General features: G+C 37.6%; 1 protein-coding gene across 6 annotated transcripts in view; it reads right to left on the bottom strand.

Annotated features, from left to right (window-relative positions):
• The window catches only part of IPO11 (importin 11), a 189714-nt gene that overhangs the window by 72478 nt on the left and 103278 nt on the right, over positions 1-13958 (bottom strand). For all 6 annotated transcript variants that reach the window (XR_008390098.1, XR_008390097.1, XM_053657295.1 and 3 more), the window contains exons 23-24: positions 6305-6384; positions 5565-5645 (exon numbers count right to left, since the gene is read on the bottom strand). Coding sequence is in view for 4 of the 6 variants with exons in the window: in XM_053657295.1 (XP_053513270.1) it covers positions 5565-5645; positions 6305-6384 (161 nt within the window). In the remaining 2 variants the exon portion in view is untranslated. The remainder of the gene's footprint in view (positions 1-5564; positions 5646-6304; positions 6385-13958) is intronic.

The following is a 13958-nucleotide window of genomic DNA, read 5'->3' as shown; positions in this document are numbered from 1 at the left end:
CACACACACACACACACACACACACTGAAAAGATCTACAGAGATAACATTGAATGACACAGCAATTTTCTCTCCACGTGCTACCACTCCCACATTGCCAATCAATTTTACCTCAAACAGTTAAAATTAAGTCCAAAGTGTGAATTCCTTGTTATTTCCTCTACTTCCAGAGAAAAAATTATCTCCAAGGCAAAAGATGAACTTAGGACTGTGCTAGACAAATTAAGTACCTCAATATAATTATATATTACCACTACATCAGTTAAGTAAGAGCATAAATGTAATAAAAATTCACAAAAAGACTTTAGTAAACAACTCAATTACAATGTTACAAATGTTACAATATTTAACATAAGTTACAATGTTACTTGTAAACTTTGGAGCTAAAAATACTTGAAATCAGTGTCGGTGAGGACTGACAGTCACTTGGCAATAGACCAGGCCTCCCGTATCCAAGCCACAAACAGATTATTAGTCATTCTAATTATCAAAGCCCACATGCTTCTTGGTAACAGTGGCTTAGATTCTCAGCCTGCTCTAAAAAAGAAAGAAGAGCCTATGAAATTAAAACCAAAGAGTTCTGCCATTTTTTCACTGTTTGTCCTTTTTAGTTTGAAGCTTCTTTCGCAATTTCAAATATAAGACAGGAAAACTCAGAGTGTGCTGAAGAGTGGAATATGTTTCATAAATGAATGGACTTTCTGAAAAAATTAGATTTAACCAAAGAACTTTTTACTTCATTAAAGAATGGACACCCCCACATAAGTGCGGATGTCTGGTTACTGCAATGTACCTCTGTCTCATTGTGACAGGCATCAGGCAGCTCGGACAACCTTGTTTCCTTTCTGACTGAAAACACCAAGGTCACATGCCAGTTACCTATACTCTTTAAAAAATATTGTGTTTATTTATTTTAGAGAGGAAGTTAGGGAGAAAGAGAGGGAGAGAAACATTGATCAGCTACATCTCCTAGGGGCCCCAACTGGGCCCAAGGCCCAAGAGCCTGACTGGGAATTGAACCAGAAACATTTGGCTCTGCAGGAAGGTGCTCGACCAACTGGGCCATGCTGGCTAGAGCACAGTATACTCTTCATCTACCAGTGTATCTACAGCCTCAATCACTGCTATGTTTGCCAACTCAGAAAACAAACTCTTGTCTCTTTTACAAGTTAATCCTTCCATACACCCTCTAGATTTAAAGTAAATACCAATACCTTAATCATTTGGAACCATCTTCCCCCATCAGGTCACTTTCGCCTACAAAAACCTACTCAGGTCAGGTTCTCCTCATTACCTCTTTACACAAAACCCATCATTTTACTTTAAATACTAGATTTTTGTTATGGATTGAACTGTATGTTGAAGTCCTAATTCCAGGTGCCTGAGAATGTAACCTCATTTGAAAACTGGGTCTTTGCACATGTAATTAAGATAAAGTTAATCCATTATGAGTAGTGCCCTTATAAAAAGAGAAAACAGAAATACAAGGAAAGTCATGTGACAATGAAGGCTTTGTGATGCATGTACAAGTCGAGGAAGCAAAAGACTGCTGGCAACCACCACAAGGCCTGGAAAGTCTCCCTTGCAGGAGAGGAGAGGGGAGGGGAGGGGAGACCCTGCCAACATTCTGACTTCTAGATTCCAGAAGCCCAAGAGAGAGAAAACTACTACAATTATTATAAATTAATTTCTGTTGTTTTAAGGCAGCCACAAAGTACCACAAAGTTGTGGTACTTTGTAATGGTAGCTCTAGGAAATGAAATACAGTCCTTAATGATATTGTCAGCTCCTTCCTTTTTTTATCATTTTATAATTTAATGCTCTAGTCATTTGGCACATAACCCCCTCCAACTTACAGACACTAAAGGTTTTAAGTAACACCATTATGCCTACCCTCAAAAGATAATCCTCACAGTATTTTCTGTTCTTAGTCTTGCTCACTTCTTTGTAGTATTTAACACTGTATTTAGCTAGCTTAATTCACCCTACTAGGGTTGCCAGAATTCACAAATAAAAATAACTGTTTTATCTGGCAACCCTAAGCTTTACTGAATTTTTAAAATTCAATTCCCATCTCATTCTCCCTGAAAAATGTGCGCTGCAAAATTCTGGGTTAGAAAATAACTTCTATACTCCCAGTATAACATAAGCAGATACATGGAAATGATTCCCAGTTGGAAGCATTCAGGGAAATCACCTGGAGAACTTCAAAAAAAATACTATTGTATGTTCTTCAGTCTTCACAAAGTTCACCAACTGATTCTGAGACACCTCTTAACCAAAACCACTGTTGACCCCAAGACAGAAAATCCTTGCCAAGAAAGATTCCTGTGCAGAGGATAAGCCCAAATTCTTAGTGAAGTCTAGCAGCTATTGCTTATCAGTGCCTTGCATGCATGTGGCATTTCAGTGAAAAGGCACAGACAGGGCTGCCAAACCTGTGCAACGCTCCTGCCATCCGAGCATATTATAACCAATAGGACTGAGCTATCCCTGTCCAATTGGAGCTGCACAGCTACATCCTCATTTGCATATTTACTGACCATTAAGAGGGACACCACAACAACCAATCGGAACAGCGGGGCCAACCCAATCAGGGTAGTGATATTTGGACCAAACTGTACAGATTTGGAGTTTTCATTTGCATATACACAAATCAATCAAGGACTGGGAGCAGAAACTTCTCTCTATATAAGCCAGGCTCCAGTTGCCTCAGTGGAGAGCACTTTTAGCTGCCTTTCCCTGGCTTGAGCTGTTAACACTTCAGTTGTAACAGAGGATTGCTTCACTTGAGCAGTCTTAGCAAATAAAGTCTCTCCCTTCACTGCATCCCAGATTAGGGACTCCTGGTGGCAATGAATTGGTGGCAGAGAACTGTGGTTCACGCCACTAATTACATTAACACTGAACAAGGACTGGTTGTTCACTTGCTTCTCCAACTCCAACAGAATAAATTACTTAAGACCAGACACTGATTTTCCTATTACTTATTTCTAGTAGGAGAAAGCACTGAATATCACTGATACTAATGGCCTGGCCAGACTGCAGAAAAAGGCAGAAGGTGGGGAAAAGAAGGGGCAGCCAGAGGAGATGTGAACCTGAGGCAGCAGGCAGGGCGGCCACACTGTCAGGGCCACAGCTAAGCTGGGGCCTGGTGAATGCTCTGCCCCTTGTGCACAGCAACCTGCTCCAGCAGCAGATTCCCCACACCTCAGGCAGGATGGCAATAGGAGGAAGTATTGTAGTAAGCTCCCACAAGGCCAGTAAGATGGTTGGACAAGAAAAAAATCCCTCCTGCCCCTTTCAGTACCAGATTGGGCATAGGACCAGGGGAAGGCAGTCATGTGGGCTTTAGAGATCAGAATGGCAAAAAAGGAGGAAAGGACATAACTTTTACCCAATTCCTGAACATACTGGCTGATGCACTCACAGGACCTTCCAACCATGGAAGCTGCATGGCCAATGGCAACACTGGACCCACATGCGGGTTCCAATGAGGGAGCCTGAGGCCTGACACTGGCCAGGAGAAAAGCTCAACTGCCTGGATGTCCACTCGGCAACCATCTCTGGTCCCCAAAGGCTGGAACTTTAAATGGGAGAAGGAACTCTGGACACTGTCTTTAGTTTTGGTCTGGCTAAGGGAAGCTGGGTTTTCCTTTGTTTCCAGGATGGGATGGGCTTTGAGACAAGAGCCTGCCATTTTCCTACTGGGCAGCATTTGAATAAAAATCTCTTTCCTTTCTCACCAACCTCTGCAGCTAGAATTTGTCTACTGGTGGCAGTGGACAGCTGAACCCCGTTTTTGGTTTGGTAACATCAATACCAGAAGGTGGCAAAACTCAGCTTATGGGCCAAATCCAACCAACTGCTTAATTTTGTAAATAAATTATTATTGGAATAGAGCCACACTTTACATATTGTTTATGACTGCTTTCAATCCACAATAGCAGATATAAATAGTTGAGACAAAGATTGTATGGCCCATAAAGCCTAAAACACTTACTATGTGGTCCTTTACAGAAATAGTTTGCTGACCCCTAACCTATACGGTAAACAATTAAATAATCAGTGATATACCAAATACAACCAATTTACAAGTGAAATTAATAAGCATGTTAACATGGATACCTGGAGCTTTATATGTGCATGTATGTATAATAAATGTCTGAATATATAAAATATTACAATGTTTGAATAAGTTCAAATTGATGCCTCTTTTTAAATATATAGTAACTATCATATTGGTTAATAAGAAAAAAGACTTCACCATCTGAACAAACTTTAACGCACATTGTCCAAAAATATACTGTGGATTGATGCTACATTATTATAACTTAATACACTCCTTACAATGAACCTCTCTGGGCAAACACTTCTCATTTCACTGGGAGAAAATCAAAGAGTTTTTAGGATCTCAAGCAGTGCCATGGTTTTCACACAATAAATGTGACTTTGTGATGATAGTTAACACTTCACCTAAACAGCTCTCATATTTCACTCAGAATACAGCTAAGAAACTAAAAACAAAAAAGTACTTCTAACAGCTATATCCTCTAAGTCCATACATAAAGTACGTAATGTATATATATGTATATACACAAAAACATACATATAAAGATGTATTTTAGTATACTTATGTTTATGTGCAATTATACACATTTATTTAATACTCTTTGTATCTTTAGTATATAGGTTTAACATATAAAGATAATATACAGTCAGGGCCAGTTAGTTCTGAACTATGCAAAATTATATACAGTATATAAAGGTAATATATTCTTTCAATCTGTAAAGATATAATGCATAAAGACAAACTCAGAGATTATTTGGTTATTTCCGTTTTGTTTAAGCTATAATTGATTATTATATTAGTTTCAGGTGTACAACAAAGTAATTTGATATTGGTTCTTAATTACACGTGATCCATAAAACTTGGTATTCTGAGAGCCAGCTTAAATTAAAAGTACCAACTTATAACATAAAAATTTTATCTCAAAAGTAGGCCAACAAACTGGAGGGATGAGAAGTATCAAATGTCACCAGCCTTCGGATAATTCATAAAAGATTTTAAAACACTGCTATACAAAGGGAGGTCTCAGGATGAAGGGGACCTTCTTAGAAATGTGGTATCTGCATTTTAACAATGTCCTCAGGTGATCCATGATTTGAGACCTCTGGTCCAGAAATACCAGACCAAATGAATACTCCTAAAAGAAATTACTGTCTAAAATTACTCTTCTCACCCTGACTGGTGTGGCTCAGTGGACTGAGTGCCAGCCTGCGACCCCAAAGGTTGCCAGTTTAATTCCCAGTCAGGGCAAATTACCTGGGTTGTGGGCCAGGTCAGGACCCCAATATATAGCACACTGGCAACCTTTTGATGTTTCTCTCCTCTTTCTCCCTCCCTTCCCCTTTGTCTAAAATAAATAAATAAAATATTGAAAAGTAAAAAAAAAAAAATAACACTACTCTTCTCCTTGCCAATCATCCCAATCCCAGTAAAGGTCTGATTTTGTAACATAGATGGAAAACTTCTAATAATAATCATTTAAAAGATGACAATACCTTGAGCACTTGAACTTGACCTTCTGTAGTAATGTCCTTTAGCAATTCACAAAAGGACTGACACAGACCTACTGCATATGTCTGCAATTCAATCAAAAGTCAAAATATACTTATAAATAAATCTGCAATATCAAAACACACATAAAATTCAATTTGGGATTCATTATAACCTATTGATAATTATATACTAAAGTTTCATTTAATACTCTTTAGGAGTCCTGGCTGGTGTGGCTCAGTGGCTTGATTGAGTGCAGGCCTGTGAACCAAAAGGTCACCGGCTTGATTCTCAGGCAGGGCACATGCCTGGGTTGCAGGCCAGGCTCCCAGTTGGGGGTGCCGGAGAGGCAAGAACATACTAACATTTGTTTCCCTCTCTTTCACCCTCCTTTCCACTCTCTCTAAAAATAAATAAATTAAAACCTTAAAAGATTAAAAAAAATAAAAGTCTTTAGGAAAAGTTTAGGAAATAAAAATAAAAGCTTATTTCTCATGCTGATTTTTATAGAAATAAGAGGATATTCTTATCAAATATTCATAGAACATAGTTTCTGTGCTAACAAACCTAATTCACAGAACTGCATCCTGTCACCCCTGCAGTGGTGGTCAATGCTCATATATATACCCCCCCAAATTAATGTAGATTCATCAGTTAAATTTTGAAAAGGTAACTCCTGATTTCAAAAGAAAAAGAAAATTATAACTATGTAATTTTTTACAATGCAAAACACTATATAACATACCTGTAAAAATTCTGTTGATGATAAAAAGATATAACCATTGATGATCTTAAAGCAGGTTCTGAGATTTTCTGAACTTAGTTCTGCCAAAATAACAGTTTTTTAAAAGAACAAATTAATTCATTGTTCAATGTCAGATTAAACAAAGTGAATTATTTAAAGTTACATACACTTTACAAATCTTCGCAGAGTGCTATTCAGAATACTAGTATATAAATAATTACCCCAAAATTGGCATCAACCTACAACTTAATGCTTCCCCCCAAAACTCCCACTTATAAAAAACAATTTAGAAAAAAAATTAAATTCCCTTTTTTCTTTTCAGAAAAGAACCCAATATTTAAAATCAAACTAAATTTCTAGTATTAGCAATGGCAAACAACATGCAATTGGATTGTTTTACCATCACATTTTGACATCTGCTTAAATGGGTTCATGCAATAAGCATTATGCTACTATACTTATAAAAAGAATCCTCATTATACTCTAACAAATATTGTTTGGATATTCTCAATTCTTGAACTTCATTCTTCCCGCACATAAAAAACGTTCTTTAAAAAAGTAATTACCAGAATAGCCCAGGAAAAGAATATGGTTTTTATCTATGCCTTTAAAAGTACAAAGCAGAAGCTATTTTGTTCAAATTGACTATGAGCATATGTTATACAGTGTTATTTTACACATCTTATCACATACAATAGTTGTACAACAGAATACAGATTGTATGTACATAACTGTGTAGATAAAAAAAAATCTATGTCTAAAACCTGCCATTCTTTGTTGCTAATGCTTAAAAATTCTATATACTTGCAATAGGACAGATTAGAAAACATTTTTCTGGCAAAATATTGACCTACAGCCTATCTAAGTCATACTTTAGCAAAGTGAGAAGACATTATATTCAGATGAAAATTTCCTATATATTCTCACAATAAAATGACAATCCTAATTTTGGCTCAAAATGTATCTTAAAGGCATTAGTTCACAAACTTTAGGATTTAACAAATAATTTTAAAATAAGCATGTGGAGGGAAAGGGAATGGCCAACTTGTAACCATGCTGATGAAAGGCATAAAAAGAAATAACAAAGGTTGTCATCTAAACATTTGTCACAACGAAAGACAAAAATCTCAGCATAAAGAGACAGGCATTTATTTTGGATAGTTTTCCTTATGAGAAATTCACATCGTCCCCTTCTCCTCAGGAAGAAAGTCCAGTCAACTCTGGATTTGCTGATAATGTTTCCCAGTCCAACATATTTGAGAATTCAGGACAGCTATACCCCAGGCATGTCAGGGAACATAATTTCTAAATGAATGCCACCATTTATGATGAAGAAAACAGTATTTAAGACAGGTTGATTTTTTTTAAAATTTTATTTCTTTATCTTCAGAAAGGAAGGAAAGGGAAGGAGAGAGGAGGAGAAACATCAATGTGTGGTTGCTTCTGGTGTGTCCCCTGCTGGGAACTGGCCCCTGCTAGGAACTGGCCTGCAACCCAGGCATGTGCCCTGACTGGGAATCGAACCGCGATCCTTTAGTTCGCAGGCCCGTGCTCAATCCACTGAGCTACACCAGCCAGGGCCAGGATGATTTTCAAAACCATAACACCCACCTCTTCTTACAGATGTTTAAAAAACTATTCCTAGATCAATCATGTCTCCATCATGCTAAGAGTAGCTTTTATTAAATTTTCTAGGGTACGCTGTCATCAGCACATAGTAAATACTAATATTAAGTGTAGTCTTAAATCAATAAATTAGCCTTTAGGTATATAAAACACTGTTAATTATATCCATGAGTTCCTCCTAGTGACAAAAAAAAAAAAAAATGATTATCCGGGCCTAGTATCAGAACTATACAATGGATCTGCATTTCTTTTCAGACCCTATGGATAACTAAAGTCAAATATTTTCAACCAGGGGCAAGTTCAGACATCTGGCAAAGTATGAAAACTTTGGTTATTATAACCAGCACCTAATGGGTTGAGGCTAAGGATGCTTAACATTAAGGTTCCTACAATGCACTGGGCAGCCTGACATAACAAAGAATGATATGCCCCCAAATTTCAACAGTGTCCACACTAAAAATCTCGAATTTAGGTGATTGATTTTCTTCCTTCTACAGACTGACAGAGCTCTGAGGCAAATCTGTGGCCCATTAAAGTTTCTAGTTATGCTGTGTGCATATTATATCTATCTGTATTAATTTATAGTCCATTCCTTTTTCTCTACTTTTTGGTGCTATTTTTAATTTATAATTTCAAATGTTACATTTGATTTATTCTTTTAAGTTTCTATAAAGAGGACAAAAAGAATAAATTCCTGAGTTATGTTACAGAGACTTAATACAAATTTATTTATGTTTAGCCATACTAGGTAATATTTCTGTTTGGAAATGCAACTGTAATAGTTTCTTCTATTTCTGACAAAATGAAAAAACAAAAAGTGTAAGATCCTTATGATGGTGGGAGGGGGGCAGGCGGAGCAGGCAGCAGAGGGGGACGGCACTGGAGGGAAGGAAGTCCCTTCCAAATCAGATAGAAAGTTACCAGCAGAAAACTTTTGTTGGTCAAGAAACATTAGTCTGGCATTTAGAACAACAAGGGTAAGAGCCAATCAGATGTTTACCTTTTAAATAATTGTATTACTAAGTAAGTTAACATTATAAAACAGATTTAAAAAATTTTTAAAAAATACCCTTAGAACTAAATTATTAGGTTCGCTTTTAGTTAGTGCTTCTGGTTCTACTTAAAATATCTCCAGTTCTACTTATATTCAGGGAAAACAATATAAAATGAATTTTAGCCTTGGATTTATTCATAATTAATGTACCCTAAAAACTATTAACTTAAATATTTTACAGTGTTCAGTATTATTGATTTTATGTAATTTAAATAAAAATGAAAAACTTCCTGACAGTAACTTTATTTCTACTTAGGAAAAAAAAACAGCTATCACATTCATTAAATACATTTTTTAAACCCTTTTTTAATGAAAAAGAATGTTTCACTGGTAAGAAAAATGAGTAACAATTTTAATTTGTATTCTTAAGAGATTAAAATGAACTGATTATAGTTGAAAAAGTTTTAAACCTCATCTGAAAAATGTATATGCAAAAAGCTACATGTCAAACAATATAAAGCAGTTGTGTAATATTCAAATAAAAGTATACTAAACATGCACAGATGTAATTGTAACCAAACTTCTTCAGTATTATTGAGGCTGATATACATATAATGCATAGAACAAATCACATATAACTTTTTGTTTTGAAAAATGTACAGAATACACAATCTGAAAATGTCACATCATCTATATTCATTAAAACTCTTAAATATAGGTTTTTTTAAATCTTCAAAAGCCCAAAAAGTTTTAATCAACTATCAATGATCACAAGATTGCTTTTGCTTTTAGCTTTTAAAAAAATATTAGAGTTGTCCCATTTACCCACCTTTGTCCACCTCCACCATTCCCTCCAACAACGCCCCCTCCCCAGCCTGCTGCCCCCAGTTGATATCCATCAGTCACACAAGTTCTTTGGCTTCTCCATTTTTTTTTACAGTTCTTAACCTCCCCTATTTTGTACCTTCCAATGTGTGTTTCTTAATTCCTGCACCTTTTCCCCCATTCGCCCCTTTCCCCTTCCAACATATAACCCTATAAATGATGCCTATATCTATGATTCTGTCCTGTCCTGCTTGTTTAATTTTAGATTCAATTATTGATGGTTGTGATTTTGTTGCCAATTTAATATTCATAGTTTTGATCATGTTTTTCTTATATATTTCCCTTTAACATTTCATATAATAATGGCTTGGTGATGATGAACTCCTTTAGTTTTATCTTTTCTGGGAAGCATTTCATCTGCCCTTTAATTCTAAATGATAGCTTTGCCAGACAGAGTAATCTAGGTTGTAGGTCCTTGCTTTTCATCACAGTGAATACTTCTTGTCTGTCCCTTCTAGCCCACAAACTTTCTCTTGAGAAATCAATCAGCTGAGTCTTATGGGGTCTCCTTTGTAGGAAACTCTCTGCTTTTCTCTTGCTGCTATTAAGATTCTCTTTATCTTTAACCTTTGGCATTTTAATTATGACATGTCTTGGTGTGGACCTCTCTGCATACATATTGTGTGGGACTCTGTTCTCCCTGGATTTGTATGTCTATTTCATTTACCAAATTAGAGAAGTTTTCTTTCATTATTTTTTCAAGTAAGGTTTCAATATCTTGCTCCTTCTCTTCTCCTGACACCCGATTCAGATGCTGGTACAGTTGAAGATGCCCCAGAGGCTCCTTAGCCTAGCTTCATGTTTTCTGAATTCTTTTTTTTTTTTGCTGTTCTGACTGAATGCTTTTTTCTTATGTTCCAAATCATTGATTTGATTCTCATCTTCATCCCCTCCACTGTTGGTTTCTTATAAATTTTTCTTTATTTCACTTAGTGTAACCTTCATTTCTGCCTGGGTTTTTCTGATGCTACTGAAGTACCCAATGAGTTCCTGGGGCATCCTGGTAATCAGTGTTTTGAACTCTGCATCTCATAGATTGGTTGTCTCTATTTCATTTAGTTCTTTTTCTGGAGTTTTGTTCTGTTCTTTCATTTGGGCCATATTTCATTGTCTCCTTGTTTGGGCCACCTCCCTGTGTTTGTTTCTGTGTATTAGGCAGAGTTGCTTTGACCCCTGTCTTAGCAGTATGGCTTATTATAGAAAAGCACACCTATTAAGTTGGATGGGGTAGAGCCTTAGGTAATTGCCAGGAAGGGGCAACCCATGTCCGCTGCTCTGTGGCTGTGGGGTGAGGGCTCGCAGAGGGAATAATGCTGGTGCCTAGCCTCTGGGGGTGTGCTTGGGACGAAGCTGTCTCCAGCACTCACCCTGATGCCAGTCACTTCACTTTCTCCCCATATGCCACTGGAGCCTTCTCAGCTGTTGTCCTGGTGCTGAATCCTAAAGAGAGTGGGTCTGCATACGCCTTCAGTGTTTTGTGGGTCCTCTAAGAGTAGTCTTCTGTGAGTCCCACAGTTTCTTCTGTTGCCCCAACCCCCACTTGTTTTCACAGACAGAAGTTATGGGGACTTAACTTCCTGGTACAGAAACTCTAGGCTGGGTGGTCTGCTTTGGGGCCAGGATCCCTCACTCATGAGGTATCCCTCCCAATTTTTATCTACCACACATGGGTGTGGGACCACCCGTTCTACGTCTCTGCCTACCTGTCAGAGTGAACGTGGTGGCTTCTTTAAATTCTTGGTTGTCAGACTTCCATACAGCTCAATTCTGATGTTTCTGGGTGGTTTGTTTGTAGTGTAGCTGTAATTTTTCTGTAGTTGCGTGAGAAGGCAAGGCATGTTTACCTATGCCTCCAACTTGACCAGAAGTCAAATTTAACTAGTTCCTGATTCAGTTAAGTAACAAATCCTATATAGCCAATGGCTGGGTACTTTTAAAAGTAATGTTAATAATAACAATAAATATAATTGCAAAACACTTAAATTGTGCTTGCTATGTGCCAGATATTGTTCTGAACACATAAAAGTCTTTATTGACACATAAGACTATGCATCAACTACTTTAGCTTTCTACAGTAAAACTGTACTATAGTACTTATTAAACCTACACTCAAAATAGGGCATATGGATCTAGCAGGGTTACTGTTGTGTTTTTTTTGTTTAAGTCTCTTCTTCTTGGCCACCAATCCTCTCTCAACACACTGTAAAGCCAAGGCATGCTGAATTTGGGGTAGTATACAAAGGTGAAGTGAAACTACTATGCAAAGTCAGCCATATGTAAAAATGGCTTTATCTGCTTAAGACAAAGTTCATAATGGGTCTGGGTTGAGATTTCCATTCTTAGGTCAAGTATAAGGAAACACTGGATTACCAACAATGGTGCACATGTGGTCTCCACGTTAGGTAGAACAAAGCTAAAAGGGCTTCACCAGAGGCGAAGTGAAGGAAAGTGAAAAGGACATTTCCTATTTTCTTTCTCAATAATGTTTTAAGTACAGACAAAACTTTCCCTAGCAATAAGTGACTGGTATTCTGCCACTGTCTTCATCTTTGGGAATTTTTCTCCATAATTTTATGAAAATGCTTGATGATAAATAGCACATGGCTCTTCTTTACTAGAAAACAGATGATATTTTGGTACTATTTGAGATCTCACCTATACTAAAGAATAGGATAGAACAGAAAAAGAAACAGAAAAAATGTGAAGAACTATTTAAATTGCCTAGATACAAGAGCCATTCAGCAAATGAGAGGTTTTTTTAACCAGTTATGATTTTGTTTTAGTCCACATTTGTTGATACTGTCAAAAGTGAGCCTGCACTTCTCTGGTGCATCATTATACCACAGCAACATTTTTGCCTCTAATAAAACTGCTCACTACAAATAAGTTCTTAGAAGAAACAATCTTTAGATATTGTTAAAATAAATTTGTCTTTTTCCTAGTATTTTTCTATGTAAGTACTGTCTCCTGAAATATTAAACTATTCTGTTAGTACACCCAAGTCCTAACAAAGGAATTAAAGATGCTTCATTTAAGAGTCTTGAAGAACTTCCAGCCAAGATTGAGGAGTAGGTGGAAACACTGTGCCTCCTCAGACAACCAAAATTAAGGATAACAAAGATTCAGAAACAAAACAACCAGAACGGACAGAAAATTGACCTGTTGAAAGTTTGACAACCATTTAACCAGACTGGTAAGAGAGGCAGAGTGGGAGGCCAGTGGAGAGGGGCTGAGACACAAAAAGCAGGAGCTGCCAGACCCCGGGAAGGGGAAAGCAATGGGCAGACCCAGTGAAATGCCCAAGGTGGTTGGCTGACCACAGACACACATTCATGCACAGATAAACCGGGTGAAAAAAGGCAGTGAGAAAGACTGTGCAACCCAGGACCGCAGCACTGGGAAATAAAGCCTAAAAGCACCAATTGAAAACACTTGTGGGGGTTGAGGTGCCAGGAGAGACTTCCAGCCTCACAGGAGAGTTCACTGAAGAGACCCACAGGGTCCTAGAATGTACACAAGCCCACCCACCTGGGAACCAGCACCAGAAGAGCCCAATTTGCTTGTGGGAAGTGGCAGAGGGAACTGAAATCTGAGAGAGTGTGGAACGAGCGCCATTGTTCCCTCTCTGACCCCGTACCCACATACCATGTCACAACCCAACACATGGGTTGCCCTGCCCAGGTGAACACCTAGGGCTCCGCCCCTCACTACATAACAGACATGACCAAAACAAAAAATTATGGCTCAAACAGAAGAACAAATCAAAACCCCAGAGCCAATACTTTTAAACAACCAAGAGATAGCCAACCTATCAGATGCACAGTTTGAAACACTGGCGATCAGGATGCTCACAGAACTGGTTGATTTTGGTCACAAATTAGATGAAAAGAATGAAGGCTACACACTAAGTGAAATGAGGAAAAATGCACAGGGAACCAATAGTGATGGAAACAAAATTGGGATTCAAATCAACGGTGTGGATCAAAAGGAAGAAAAAAACATCCAACCAAAAAAGAATGAAGAAACAAGAATTCAAAAAAATGAGTGAGGAGAGGCTTAGGAACCTCCAGGACATCTTTAAACGTTCCAACATCTGAATTATAGGGATGCCAGAAGGAAAGGAGGAAGAGCAACAAATTGAAAACTTAT

The sequence above is a fragment of the Artibeus jamaicensis genome, unplaced genomic scaffold, assembly GCF_021234435.1.
Source record: "Artibeus jamaicensis isolate MK-2021 breed Jamaican fruit bat unplaced genomic scaffold, CSHL_Jam_final scaffold_369, whole genome shotgun sequence".
NCBI classification, from domain to species: domain Eukaryota; kingdom Metazoa; phylum Chordata; class Mammalia; order Chiroptera; family Phyllostomidae; genus Artibeus; species Artibeus jamaicensis.
The sequence above is the reverse complement of the archived record's forward strand: the minus strand, read 5'-3'. Positions and strand labels throughout refer to the sequence as shown.